The 14,528-nt window shown below is 29.7% G+C and overlaps 3 protein-coding genes across 7 annotated transcripts; 1 reads left to right on the top strand and 2 right to left on the bottom strand.

Annotated features, from left to right (window-relative positions):
• Positions 1 to 513: 513 nt before the first annotated feature.
• Positions 514 to 2,828, bottom strand: LOC138932359 (zinc finger CCHC domain-containing protein 9). 5 transcript variants are annotated; one of them, XM_070294104.1, is made up of 3 exons: positions 2,777 to 2,828; positions 1,645 to 2,413; positions 514 to 1,226 (listed from the first exon to the last, which is right to left on the bottom strand). In XM_070294104.1, exons 2-3 carry the CDS (start codon positions 2,402 to 2,404, stop codon positions 721 to 723), a joined length of 1,266 nt encoding a protein of 421 aa, XP_070150205.1. In that variant the 5' UTR covers positions 2,405 to 2,413; positions 2,777 to 2,828; the 3' UTR covers positions 514 to 720. The 5 variants fall into 5 exon arrangements, with proteins under 5 accessions (XP_070150205.1, XP_070150206.1, XP_070150201.1 ...); XM_070294105.1 differs by lacking the exon at positions 2,777 to 2,828 and adding an exon at positions 2,739 to 2,752; XM_070294100.1 differs by lacking the exon at positions 2,777 to 2,828 and adding an exon at positions 2,541 to 2,732.
• A 318-nt stretch (positions 2,829 to 3,146) lies between these two features.
• LOC138932302 (U3 small nucleolar RNA-associated protein 6 homolog) lies at positions 3,147 to 6,954 on the top strand. Its single transcript, XM_070293981.1, has 9 exons — positions 3,147 to 3,365; positions 3,488 to 3,614; positions 4,254 to 4,394; positions 4,467 to 4,657; positions 4,734 to 4,973; positions 5,086 to 5,428; positions 5,718 to 5,891; positions 5,980 to 6,154; positions 6,330 to 6,954. The coding sequence occupies exons 1-9, from the start codon at positions 3,274 to 3,276 to the stop codon at positions 6,659 to 6,661; spliced, it is 1,815 nt and encodes a 604-aa protein (XP_070150082.1). The 5' UTR covers positions 3,147 to 3,273; the 3' UTR covers positions 6,662 to 6,954.
• A 563-nt stretch (positions 6,955 to 7,517) lies between these two features.
• LOC138932501 (actin-binding protein IPP) lies at positions 7,518 to 14,445 on the bottom strand. The gene is made up of 7 exons (XM_070294400.1): positions 14,225 to 14,445; positions 13,061 to 13,589; positions 12,441 to 12,606; positions 11,700 to 12,046; positions 11,046 to 11,392; positions 10,527 to 10,747; positions 7,518 to 10,452 (listed from the first exon to the last, which is right to left on the bottom strand). The coding sequence occupies exons 1-7, from the start codon at positions 14,292 to 14,294 to the stop codon at positions 10,216 to 10,218; spliced, it is 1,917 nt and encodes a 638-aa protein (XP_070150501.1). The 5' UTR covers positions 14,295 to 14,445; the 3' UTR covers positions 7,518 to 10,215.
• Between the last annotated feature and the right edge of the window lie 83 nt (positions 14,446 to 14,528).

The raw sequence follows: 14,528 nt of genomic DNA, 5'->3' as shown, positions 1-14,528 counted from the left end.
TGATTAAAACGCTCATAAACAATAATCGTGTGAATGTTAAATATAAAAATCATTTTAGGGATGATAAATGTTATAAGTGGGCGAAACGTTTTTTTTTTTTTTTTCCAAATTTGTAGCATTTATACAGATCGATTTACATCTGCTGATTATTAATCGATAGTCCTACGCAAAGCTACACATTTTATTCTGTTTCTTGAATATTATTTCAGCGATTTCAATCCTACAATCGTACATTTCAAGAAAAACAAATATTTAAAAGTATATTGATATATATTGTTTGTTTCATTATTATGTCATTTATTATAAATGTTTCAAACATTCCTAAAAAATATATTTTATTATAACGTTTTATATTATAATAAAGAGTGTATATTATATATATATTATATATATTAATACATAACACACATATATATAAATTTATATATATATACATATAAAATTACATAATGTGTAGCAATATATATGATAATTTGTTATATTATAAAAAAAACACATTACATATTTACATATTACACTATATTTTATTTACAAGCATTGTTTTCAATATAAAGAATTTCAGACTTTAATGCACATGAAATAATGTGATAATAACAACAAAGACTTATTGAAGATCAAAATTAATTAAAAATCTAATATATTTTTAGTGATAATAAAAGATAATAAAATTATAAGTTTGTGTATATGTTGTATGTTATAAAGATATCATACAATATATATCTAAAATTTGATAATCTTATTTTTTGGCGATTTATTATCCTCGTTATTCTTTTTTACATTTTCTTGCAAAGATTCTATAGCGGAATTGCTTATCTTCTCTACTGTAATGGTACTCTCTTCTTTGCCCTTTATCAAGTCAGGACAATCTTTCTTTAAGTGTGTCACGGCTCCACAAATTTTGCAGCCACCACCATGGGGATAAATACCTTTTGGATTATCAGGGCATTCCACAGCAATATGTCCCTGTTCGCGACAGATGAAACATTTAGCGTATCTATATGTAGAATCCTTGTTGACTTTGCATTCGAAATGAGTATGTTCTGTCGAGCCACATTTGAAGCAGATGCCAGTACAAGCTTCATCGCGGCCAAGCTCAGAACAATCCGACAGATTGTGTCCAGATTTGCGACAATTGAAGCAAACTTGTTTCTTAACGCGCGCCAAAACTTTTTCAGCCCTGCGTCTCTCCAGCTTCATCGCTATATCCACTTCAGATTTTGGTATGCCTGAGAATAATAAGATATTCTATTTTATACTTATTATATATATTATTGTTTAATAATAAAAATAATAGCATATTGTAGAAAGCTTATTTATATTAAATTTAAATTCCTTGAGATTTATTTGGATCCCTAAATTAGTTTTCTTTGTGTTTTCTCGCATAAAAAGTCTAATAAAAATTACTAAAAAAAAACTAAAGTAATTGATCCATGTGACATCTTTGTATTATATGGTTCAAAACTAATGATAATAGCATATAAACTTTAAATAATATGTCTGTCATTCCTCATCAATTTCTTTTTTAAACAATTCTTTTGAATTTTATATAAATTCTTAAATATGTATACTTTAATGCACTTTTTTATTAGTTCTTAGCATAAAAATTTAAATTCATAATATTTAATGCATTGTGTGTATACTTACCCTTTAGTATCAATGTTTGTTTAAGTTCTGTCAATCGTTCTGCATCTTCCTTCTTTACAGGAAATCCATCATACATGACAATATCAATTTCCATACCATTAATTATCATTTTTGTAACGCCAACATTTGGTTTTCTCCTTTTGTATTCACCTCTTTCTTTAATTTTTTTTTCTTTTACTTTACCACTTTTATCTGATATATCTTTTTTAAAGTTTTTAGACTTATCATTAGATGTTTCCAATTTTCTCTTCCGATTTCGTTTCTGTCGTTTACTTAATATAAAAAAATTTGAATTTTTATCATCTTTTTCTGAAATTCTCGATTCTTTTTCACTAGATGATAAATATAAATTATTAATGTCTGGTTTCAGTTCGTTAGAAAATTTATCTGATCTACTATTTATTGTTTTAATTGTGTCTTCTGTTTTTACATTATTACTGTTGGATGGAATATCATTTTTAGAGTTTTCTGTGAAATTCATGCGACTTTTCTTTGATTTTGACTTCTTTTGTTCTTTTACATCAGATTTAGATTTATTATCATCAAATTCTGCCCAATTGTAATTAACATTTTTATTAGTATTATTGTCAAGTATATCATTTTGATCCTTTAATAATTCTTTTGCCGATTTCTTTTTCTCCAATTGTTTTTTATTTTCGTTTTCTTCTACTTGCTGTTTCATTATATGCCATGGTGTGGCTTCATTCGGTAACTTTTCATTTGATGCTTTAGATCCTCTTGCTCTTGCATATCTGGTCATTTTCTCACACTACAAAAAAAAAAATTTATTAAGAACTTTATATTTATATAAACTTACTGAAAAAAATATTCGTTAATTTTTTGAATTTCTTCTTTGATTTTTAATCTATATATTGATTCTTTGCAATCGTACATACGTCTTTAGTTTTAATATTTTTCTGTTAACTTATGATTATTTCGACACTTTTAAATTCTTACGTTACTAAACTGAAAAATTTTTAATTTTTTTAGATGCGCTGGATTTGAGCTTTAAAAGATTTCTTAAATATTAATTATATTTTCGACTCTCATCGAAATATTCATCAACGCCCACAGATACTTTCACGTGTACAGACCTATAGATTGAAATTAGAGGTTAAAAAAAGCAAAGTACCTCTAACCATAGATATATCAAGAATAGAGCAGTTTCCTTAGACAAAAAAAGATATACGACAGATTCGTCGGACGTATTACGATTGGCTAGTGGAGGGAATTTCTAGACTGCATTCCGTTTCATGCATTGTGCGCATGATTTATTACTTATCCTTGTTTAACATTCGGTGAACAACGAACAACAAGGATAAGTAATGCATCATGCGCATCATGCATGAAACGGAACGCAACCCTAGTATTCCGAAAGTTTCTAGCAATAGCATCCAATCAAGATATGGTATTGTGTCATATATATTTTTTACAGAAAATCTATCAGTGACTAATCTCATGTAATCTTATGCTTCATGCCCTCATACCTTATGATGCCATGATGCATCACATGTTCGATTTGTGAATTTCATGCTTGAACTTCGTATTTTCTCGTTGGCTTTTTCTTGATAAAAGTTTTCTTTTGATAAAAAAACTCGTTAATACGAAGAAAATAGAAATTTGAAAAAAATGGCAGAATTTGTAGAAAAACGATGTCAGGATATGATACCTGAGTTGGAGCAAATGGAAAGGATCAAACTTTTTGACAAGAATGAAATTCGGTGAGTCTTTTTTATTGGGTTTTAGCATTTAGCCTCTGTTTTCAGTTGAAATAGATAAAGTTATATGATTGTGTATTTTTGCTACGAATATCACAATCATCAAGTTAACGATTGTATTTCAGAAATATTGCTAAGAAACTCGAAGAATATGAATATAAGATTCAACGACACACAAGGTGTAAGGAGGATTATCTTCGTTACATACAATATGAAATGGATCTTCTAAAATTGATTAAACAACGTAGAGATGTAAGTAGTTGAGTTTTATTTAAGCATGTTTTCATCAAGAAACTCATCTAAAATCAATCTTGGGAAATCAATCATGTGCTTTAATAATTTGACATTAATGATATCATATTTAAAATAAGGATTGAATAGAAGAACTTAGATAAAGTTTGTCTTAAGACACAGCCTTCTGTTTCTTCAAGTTTAATAATTGATTTTGAAAAAAGATTGTGTATATGTATAATTTTTAGATTTCTTATCAATTGAATGTTGAGTCAGAAAAAATTATATATTACTCAGATAGGATATTCAGAGATATAACTCAAGAGAAGGGATTATTTAAATATTTATGGATGTTTTAAATAGATTTTGTAATATAACATATCAATAGTCAACATGTTAAAACATTTATGCTGTATTTTTAAACAGTTTTGAATAAACCGTTTTTTAGATTTATAATTAGAATAATATCTAATTCAATGTTTCTGAATATTATGTAATATATTCTAGAAGCAGAATATTTTATTTAGATAATGATTATAAATAATTTATTATTTAGAACTTTGTAGATTTTGTTACATGTTATATAAATTGTATTGTATAATTTATATATATTACAATTAACATGCATAAATTTTATAAATATTGGTATAACTTTTTTAGAAATACGGTATTACCCAAAAGAAGTCAGACATTGACTTTGCTATAACTAATAAAATGAATAATTTGTACAAAGATACAATATCTAAATTCCCAAGCGATATTAGATTTTGGTTTGCTTATATGAAATTTTGTAAGCATGTGGTAAGTAACAAAATAAACAGATTTTTCCTGTGTTTTGCTACATTTATATAACTTAACATAAACATTGCTTAGCATTCTTACAGTAATATCAATCAGATATTAAGTAGGATGATGCAAATGCACAGAGATAAACCAAAATGCTGGCTTATAGCGGCACGTTGGGAATTGGAAGAAAACAAAAATAAACAGAACGCTCGGCAGTATCTTCTTAGAGGCTTGCAAATTCATTCTGATTCTCAATTACTATACATTGAAGCTTTTAAGTAAGTATCTTAAAAATGTATATCTTAGGAATTTCTTTTGTGATTTATTAATCACAAAATGTTGCTTGTATTTTAGACTGGAACTGAAAAATCACTTAGCTATAACCTCTAATAACATTAAAAACACTGAGAATCAAGAAGATAATTTGACACTGACAATGGAGAATGATAATGAGATACCATCCTCATTGAAAACTGCATACTTTATATATCAACAGGCTTTCGAGCGCATGAAGAATATTAAATTTATAATAGAGTTGCTTAACATTGCAAAGGAATACAATGGCACAGAGAAATTGCAAAAGAAAATTATTTGGTATGTGTACACACGTTAATATTATAAACTTTTATAAAATAGAACGAGATAAACATATGTCCCAATTTGCATAATAATAAAAATGCTAAACATAATTAATTTATAATTGTAGTGATATGATTCGGGAATATGCCCATGAACCTTTAATGTGGGATACAATGGCACGTCGCGAATTACAAGGTCTAATCCAACCAGATCTTAATGACACACCAATGGAAATTGAAACTTCCGAACAAACTTCCCTGAGAGATCGCATCACGTCTTGCAACAAGGTTTACCAAACTGCTGTAAAGAAAATCAGAACTGAAGAGATGTGGTCGTTATACATAGAATGTTTATTGGAAATCAATAATGATGTGCAATCATTGCAAAATTTCAAGAGAAAACTCTTGAAAACTGCTCTGATGCAAGCTCATAAGGCGAAAAAGTTAAGGGAAAAACATTATTTACATTGGGTATGTGTTCAAAGATAGTTCGGCGTTTATATTTTTTATAGTATCTGATATAATTATATATAATTTATTGTTAATAATTTTTATATAATTTGGCTAAACTCAACTTTATTATTTCTAAATTAATGTGTTACTTCCTTTAAAATAATATTCGTTCTCATTTGTGTGATTCATCTATTTTCAATGATATCTCTAATGTTAGAAGCTCTTTTGCAACTTTTCAAATCAAAATACTTTTATCAAGATATTTTTATCAATATAATTTTATAAAAGTAATTATGTCGTTTTATAGATCAAGATGTTGAGTGCCGATAAGGAGCGTAACGAGAGCGCGTGTAAGAAGTTTTACGAAGTACTGCGCGGAGCGACTGATACTGTACCAAGCAGCGTTGGTCTTTGGCACGCGCGAATCAGTCATTTGCTGCAATCTGGCCAGGAGAAAGAAGTGGACTCTATATTTCCCAAGGTAATTAAATATTGCGAATGATTAAACAATCTTGCCGATACTTAAAAGACGTTTTATCATGATAAAATTGTCATGATAAAATTATTAGATGACGGAGATTTTAAACGAGAAAGCGTTACCTTTATGGAGAATGCGGATTTTACACAGTCAAATAAGAAGCTCAAAGGAGGCCGAAGAGAGTTTTCGAGCGGCTTTGAAGGTGCATCCGTTAATCGCCAGAGACATCAGGCCCATATGGCTCGAGTGGCTTGTCCTAACGAAAGGTATTATTAAATCAAATTAATACCATTAAAATCTTACATTGTTTTTGTTTTACTTTACCTTTGTTATCAAAGAATTTTCAAAAATATTACAAAAGATTCTAATGTATTAATATATTTATTATAACATAAATTTCTTTTGCGATATTTATATGTTTGTTCGATATTTTTATTCCAGGCATCCGTGCAGCTCGCGAGGAATACGAAAAGCTTTTTCTGCAACCTCCCAATTCATTAGAATTCCATAAGAAAATGGCGACACTGGAATACATACAACCGAAAGTTTCGCTAAAGCATGCACGACGTCCTTACGAAGTGGCGACGCAACATTTCGGAACGAATAATACATCTGTCTGGATGGATTATATTAACTTCGAGATGAAGCACGGGGATCCGAAAAAAGTCGGGGACATATACGAAAGAGCAGTTAAGATGTTGGATCGCAATTTAACATATTCCTTTATTGCAGATTATAGTTTGATCGTTGCTAAACACGATTCCATAAAATGATAAGATGTAGCATATACTATAGATATATCACATACATATATACCATGTATTCGTAATATGTAGCATATTACCGAAATTATATCTGCACTGGCTTGCATTATTTCTAATTAACGATTTGATATCAAGTTCGTGTCATAATATCATTTAGACAAATGTTTAATATACCGGTCTCACATCATATCTTGGAAATGTATGTACTTATTTGATATACATTTTATACATTACTTTTCTCCTTCTGGTTCCTTTGTCCCTATTGAAACAGAATATATAAACGAATTAATATAATTTATTGGGATTTATTTTGTGGATTACGAAAAGATATTTTTTCTACAAATAGTGAAGATATGTTGCTAAAGATGTAATAATTAGTTAATCTTAAGAATGATCTTACATTTGTTCTATGATGAATATTGATTGGCAGTAAAAAAAAATATGTAGAATTTTGGATATTCTTCAAAATAGTAAACCATATATTTTTTTATGTGCTCATATTTTTATTTATATCAATTATTTATTTAAAAAATCTTTTATTACTAAATAATTTAATTCCTGAAAATAAAATTGTACTTTTATTGATGAATGTTACTTACCAATAACATTACGATTAATATTGTTACAAATAACGAGATGAGTGTCGTTAAATAAAAAGAGATTGTTATGAATAATTATTTTATGTTTTGTTTAAAAAATTATATTATATTAAACAGAAAATATGAATAAAAAAATATCAAAAATATTTTATATAGAAAGAATATTTTATATATAGACAAATCAAATTTTTTATTATAAAAAATGATTAATTGAAATTCAGACTCTTTTAAACAAGGGAGAAAAATATGAACGGTTTCAGCAATTTTTATTGATTGGTTACAAATATACATCAATTGTTGTTGTTTTATTGTATATTTATCTTCTCGTATCTCTTCTCTAGAGCTTTATTTTAATGACTTTTACTTAAGGAGGATAAACATGCTAAAGATGCTTGTTGTTTCAATGATGTCTTGAAAGTTCCTAATTAATTTAGAAATATATAAATAAATTTAATAAAATAACTTTATATATTTTTATATATATATATATATATATATTCGTACATATCATATATTCTTGATAGAAAATATTTAAGATATAAGAATTGCTCATTTTGAATTGCATTGATTATCTTGAAGTTTGGTATCAAATAATCTAGAGACAGATTATTGATACAGATTAAAGATACTTGAAAAGAAAAAAAACTTCAAATTATTTTTTAATCCAATTATAACGTCTATCTTTTATCAATCGCGAAAGCACTTAAAGAAGAATATAAGAGTCATATGCAACTACATTTCATCCTTTTTATCTTATAATGAGAAAAGAAAATTGAGATAAATTTAAAAAGTTATTTATTGAAGCAACTAGAAATTAATAGTGAATTAATTGTTCAACAGTATCTCATTCATATTTATCCCGTGTCAAAAATTTGAAAATAACCGAATGTTGTTCCGCACGGTTATATATTCGTCCAGCACCAAATACCATATTTCGAATAATGACAAATTGAATTGTTACATCAACAACTAATTACAAAGACCATCGGCTATGATACATTCTCTTCAATTCTTAGATTAATTTTATATAAAACGTGGCCTTAAATTTTACAAAACATTGGGCGCGCAGTTTTGCGCGCGCTAATTAGAAACATCGTTACTTTATTACAGTAAGATATTTATTTAAAATTTGGATCTTTAAATACAAAATTTCGTAATGATAAGGATTAGAAGTTCTAAGAACTTTTGAAACATACATTTTTATTTGTATATTCTTACGTTTTCTTATTTAGATTCAAATCAAAATATCTATAGTTTCTAAATTACTTTTCTCTTGGGCTTTCAATTTTAATATTTTAAAACAATAGTTTATAACGTCTGCAAGAAAGATTCGTTAAATTTTTAAATTTTACATTTTTAATCCGTTTTATTGAATTTTATGATTTTTGGATAATGTGTATTCGAATTTATTGATTGTAAAATCCTTCGATTTCTGAACTTTTGAAGATTTTTATACTTTTAGATCCTTACATACTCATGATAAATATCTTATAGTTTCTTACGTGTATAAAGTTTAACAGCCTGTTAACTTTTAGCAACGCGATTAAAAATTACAATAACTTTGGTATGTGGCTATATTATATAAAGAGTCTCAGTCCTTCCTAACGCACATTATGATTAATTTCTTAATTAATAAAAGTATTTGAATATATATTTCCATTGTATTTTATCTTTATATACTTTATCTTTGACATCTTTGTTATTTTCAAATCCATTTGCACATATGATTATATAAATCATAAATAATAAATAATAAAAAAGATTTTAGATTCAATCTTTCTATAGTTTCCAATCATGATTATTTCGTTTAAATCATTTGTACGTATTACGCAATAAAATAATAAATAATTACACTTTTTTTTTTAATTTCCCATAATCTGGATAATTTTTTACTAAAGATTTTACATTTCTTGAAATTTCGAAATGTTTTAGATTCGATGTTTTAAATTATAAATCCTTTTAAATCTCACATGATTTGAATAAAAAAATTTTTGAAAATGTATGATTTAGATCTTACGTTTACATCTCGGCTATCTGAAATCAAAGATATTTGAATTCTTTAAAATCGAAAACCTTTAAATTATAAAAGTAAATTTTTATATATTGTATTTCTTAGATCCTGGCTCTTTTTTAAATCCTAAATACATTAAAATTTAGATTTATTAAATTCTTGAATTCTAGGTTTCTTATATTACCAATAAATGATCGTGATATATCTATGAGAAACAATTATCTTTTTCAACCTACTTTAGACTACTTTAGACGATTTATAATTCGTGACGAAATTCACGGGACGGATCTCTATTTATATAATTCTATGTATCATATAACAGAAGATATTTGAAGAAGTGAAATATATACATATGTGCGAAATCCATATCAGAATACATACACATATTAGGATATGCAGCGCATAAAATCATAAATAGATTTCTATCTTGTATCTTATCATGAATTATAGATCGTCTAAAATGAACTTCAGAATATAAATCTAAAAAAAATATACATAATAAGTATTTTTTTTAAATATGTATCCGCAGGTTACAATATAATCTCATTAATTTTGACCCTCTAGGCTCTAGGGCGATAGAAGTAAAAAATTTTTGAAGAACGAAAATTAACGAATATTTTCTCCATAGTGCGAGCTGGCCTATCGCTGTGCATTTACGTGAATTCAGTTGCGTATACAAATTAATAGTTTATAAAAGTACATGCGAAGATGAGATACCAAAATTAACAAAGCCAAATTTAAGAAAGTTCTACTGTATTTAGGAATTAATAAAACTACAATTCCTTTTAGCAAACACGAGACCCATTATCTATCTAACAGATACAATGTTCTCCATGTAAAGATGGATAACACAGAGAATTGCAGATATCGAGAGAAAAAGAAGTGTTAATAAAATGGAAAAAGTAAAAAGATACAAATTCAGCATGTCGAACAAAACTCATACGAAACGTCAATCAAAAAGGCGCGACGATCGCTGTCGCTTCGCCTCTGCTTGACGGTAAAGAGGCGCACTCGTGCCATTTGTTCGTGTGAGGATCGTAGCACTCGACGGTCGAGATCGTGATCTGCGTGCGATAGAAGTTGATCTCCTGTGATTGATCGCCACCTATGACGTAGAGTCGGCTGTCGGCCGCCGCGACAGCCGGATAAGATCTGCCCATACTCATGGGGGCGACGGCGCTCCATTTGTTCTAAAACATTGTAGTATTAAAACGAGTGTAAAAATCGACGAAAAACCAAAGAGATTCAAAGAGAGGAAGTTTACCTTTTCAAATGAGTATCTTTCGACCGATGTTAAAACTTCCTGATTCTTACTCGTGCCACCGACAACATACATATACCCATCAAGGATCGTGATTCCCATTTGTGAACGTGGTGTAAGCATCGGCGCCAAGTAATTCCATTCTCTGGTCACGGGATTGTAACTCATCACGTCCTGACGATGTCGGCTATTATGAGTACAGCCACCAACGATATAGATCAATCCTACAAAAAAAATTCGTAAATTAGAATGTGATATATCTTTTTTTAAAATTTAAAGAAAAAAGATGTGACTGTATTCTGTCTTTTAAGACATTACACGATACTTTCACAATACAATGAAGAAATACTTTACTAAATAAACAATCATCTTATTAAATAAACAATTTGTTCATTTGATATTATTGGACTAAAATGCAACATAAGTTGAGAAACAGATATATTTATGAATCCAATTGTCAGACGATATATAATCGAGGTATAAGGACAGGATGCTATTGGATTTTAGAAACGGAAGTATTACCTTCGTACGCGACGACGCCCATACTGAATCGTGGCTCCGGGAGATAACCATCAAGAGTCCACATATTGGTGATCGGATCGTATATCTCGATGGCACCGCCAATATCTTCGCCTACCCATCCGCCGAACGCGTACAAGCAATTGTCCAAGGCACAAAGACCGAAGTCACATCTAGGCTCCTCCATACAAGCGATCGGAGTCCACACGTTGTCGCGAGGATCGTAGCACTCGCAATTAGCTATTATGCAAGATTCCAACTCACCGCCGACAACGTACACTTTGCCGTCCAGCAAAGCCACTCCAGGAAGAATGCGTCCTATGCTAATCGGAGCCACTTCGCTCCATTCTCTAAAGAAATTTTAATGAGAGAGTGAGATTGCGCGCGCGCGCGCTCACATACTTGGATTCTATTCTTATTTAATAAAAAGAGAAATTTTTACATCCATTTATCAATAAGAAAGAAATAAAATCTTTTATACAAAACATTAAGATATATGCAAGTAAAGGATAGAATGGAATAAAAGAAACATACAGCAAAAATTTATTTGCTAAAAAACAAAATTAAAGTACTGAATTTTGTTTTTTCACTACTACTATTTTCACTTTATTATTAAAAACTGCGAGAGGAGAGAAAAAATAAAATGTCATCATATACCCAGTGAATATGTCGTATTTCTCGATAGTTTCGTAAGTACTCTCAGCGGTTCTACCCCAGCTGTCCGCGGAGTGTTCCCGCTGGGATCCGCCAATCACCAGGATGTTTTTCCTAGCGCAGACTCGAGGCTGGGCATGAAGAGGCACCAGGCAACCTTTATTCGAGACTAAATCCTTCTGTATAGATCGTAGCGCGACGATAAGACTTGCGTCCTTGCACTCTAAGATAATACGCTCTAGTCTTGCTAATGAACACAATCGCAAGCGTATGTGACCGAGGATCTCGAATACGTAGCATCTCCGCGCGGGAATGTCGTGAACGATCCAATTGTATGCGGCTTGGAAGACCTAATGGAAAGAGATAAATGTATCCTACACACATACACGCGCGCGCGCGCGCGCGAGAGAGAGAGAGAGAGAGAGAAAACTAATTTATCTCGACATATCTCAAAGAAAGAGATTCACCTTTCTCGCTTCTGACGTCATAAATCAATATGATAAGAGTTAGAAACAGAAGCTTTAATACCAGGATTATTTAACGTTCTCTCTAACAAAAAAAGCTTTTAAATACATACAATAGACATGCAAAGAAGAAAAAACGATTTCTTTCAAAATAATTCACATTTATATTGCTAGTTTTTCTAGATATGTCTAAATATCTTATTTAATTCTTTGAATCCGCAAAATTATATAGTTATACAGAATGCATTCAAATTAACTTAAAAACCATGGAATAACAAACCTGACATTCAGTATCAATATGGATGTAATCACTACTAAGAAACTGAACAAGATGTTCCTTGGGTAGATCCAAAAATTCTTCCTCCTGACAGACTTGAGGAAAATTGACTTCTATAAAACGTAGGGCAGTCTCCAAAAGATCCAGTCTGTTATGCGCTTCTGCAAATCTGTAATCAACAACATTGTTAAATATTATTATGCAATCTTTATATCTTCGAAACAGTATTTCATTATTTTTGTATAAATACTATTGATTTCAAAAATATCAAAAGATGTCTAATATAGAAAATTAAAAAAAAAAAACAGGTAATATTTTTTCTCTCGTTTTTTTAGTTAGATTTGTGTTACATAAATTGTTGAATATACCATTGTAATTTAAATTAATTACTTATAATTAATTTATCAATTTATTTATGAACAATATTTTTACTTTGAGTAATTTAAACAATAGTTAACATTTAATTTATACATCTCATGCTCTGAATAAAAATCGAAACATATTTCTAAACAAAACTTTTTTTTTTATTTCTTCTATAAAGATTTGTATCGCATCATTATCTATAATCTTGAATCTTCTTTTTCTCTATCTTTTGAATTGGTTGATCTTATTTATAACCTCACCTGTAAATCCCAAGAGCATTAGAATAATGTAGTTGCTGTTTGAGATAGTTGATACAACCAGTTACTACATCATCTAATTCTAACATATCGGCGGCAGCAAACAGCTCCTGTACATTATCCTGAGTAATATCCACATTTCCACTATAGATAAAGTCTATCAGCTGGGAGAGAATATGAGGGGAGATGGAGTGAATCTCCACAAGTTCTTGCTGCTCCTCAACTAGGCCAACAGTAAACATGGCATTGAAGTAGGCACTACCAGCAGCCAGGACTGATCTATGTGCCCTGATGATTCTATCACCTGCCACCAGCCCCACATCGCTGAATTTGTTCTTCAGCCTCTGTGCATTGAGATTGCGTAAGAGCTTTGGGGGATAATGACCCACTGCGTAAACGACAGTGGATGCTTCGGATGATTGTTTCACTGACTGCTGGCTAGTAAAACCTATATTGGAGTTGTGGCCGTTTTTCAAAGTCGGCGCCATGCCATCCGCCATGAAACCATCAAGTTGTCCTTTATCCACAGATCCTATAAGAGATGTGACGATAAAAATGATATTAATTTGTAGTGATAGCATTATTTTAAAAAATGTTTCAATAAGCCTACTTTGATATAATGTTACAACACAAGAATCTAAAGATTTATCATTAATACATAGAATAATGACAAATATAAAAATTAAAGATTTGGATACAAATTTAGAAAGCTGTATTAATGCTGAAATTAATAAAGAAATATAATACTTCATTTTTTTGGTTCATAAATTTTATGCTCTGTTTCCTTTCAATGGAGAGGATGATTTTTATCTGAACAAAATAAGGAAAAGTAAATGTATGCTGAATATATTATAATTTATAAGAAACATTGAACATTGAACATACATTTCTGAATAAAGATGCAAACAATAAATTAGAAAAACATAACTCTAATAGCAAGGACTTGTTAAAAATGCAACTGTTCTAATTGCAATTTTTGAATGTGTCAAATTCTTGTTAAAAGAATCAAGGACTCCAAAAACTTGGAATTTTTTAAGATTTTCAAACTTGCACTGAATAAAAAAAATAACAGAGAGATATTTTATAATTTTGTTTGCATTGATAAATTTTTTCCAATAAATAATTCGACTCGATGATTTAATTATTGAAGGCTTACGAAATACTCACGACATAAACGAGAAAATACTCTGTAGACGCTGTTAAAGGACTTTGTGTTATTTTTCCCTTTTAGTCGCATCACTACCACCACATTTTTAACAAATTTAACGATCGATATTTTTAATTCGCACGCAAACAGATCCTTCCTCGGAAACGGCGTCCGTTCAATCGAGACAAGTATTTTTCACAAGAGAAATTTGACACACATCAAATAACCTATAAGTAAAATCAGCTGCAAGCTGACAGTAATGGCATCGATGAAGCGATGAAATCCCTGTCGAATTTGTAGAAAAATTTTTCAAAGTGTCTCTAT

The sequence above is a fragment of the Polyergus mexicanus genome, unplaced genomic scaffold, assembly GCF_030449975.1.
Source record: "Polyergus mexicanus isolate NDT 795.1 unplaced genomic scaffold, iyPolMexi1.0 SCAF_4, whole genome shotgun sequence".
NCBI classification, from domain to species: Eukaryota; Metazoa; Arthropoda; class Insecta; order Hymenoptera; family Formicidae; genus Polyergus; species Polyergus mexicanus.
This window is presented reverse-complemented; position numbering and strand designations above follow the sequence as displayed.

Coding starts and splice junctions, on each gene's coding strand:
- LOC138932501 (XM_070294400.1), bottom strand. CDS start 14,294: ATGCGACTAAAAGGGAAAAATAACACAAAGTCCTTTAACAGCGTCTAC. Junction 13,590..14,224: donor AGTATTTTCTCGTTTATGTC/GTGAGTATTTCG, acceptor CATCTCTTATAG/GATCTGTGGATAAAGGACAA. Junction 10,453..10,526: donor AAAGATACTCATTTGAAAAG/GTAAACTTCCTC, acceptor ACAATGTTTTAG/AACAAATGGAGCGCCGTCGC.
- LOC138932302 (XM_070293981.1), top strand. CDS start 3,274: ATGGCAGAATTTGTAGAAAAACGATGTCAGGATATGATACCTGAGTTG. Junction 4,974..5,085: donor TTGCAAAAGAAAATTATTTG/GTATGTGTACAC, acceptor TTATAATTGTAG/TGATATGATTCGGGAATATG. Junction 6,155..6,329: donor GTGGCTTGTCCTAACGAAAG/GTATTATTAAAT, acceptor TTTTTATTCCAG/GCATCCGTGCAGCTCGCGAG.
- LOC138932359 (XM_070294104.1), bottom strand. CDS start 2,404: ATGACCAGATATGCAAGAGCAAGAGGATCTAAAGCATCAAATGAAAAG. Junction 1,227..1,644: donor ACAAACATTGATACTAAAGG/GTAAGTATACAC, acceptor TATTATTCTCAG/GCATACCAAAATCTGAAGTG.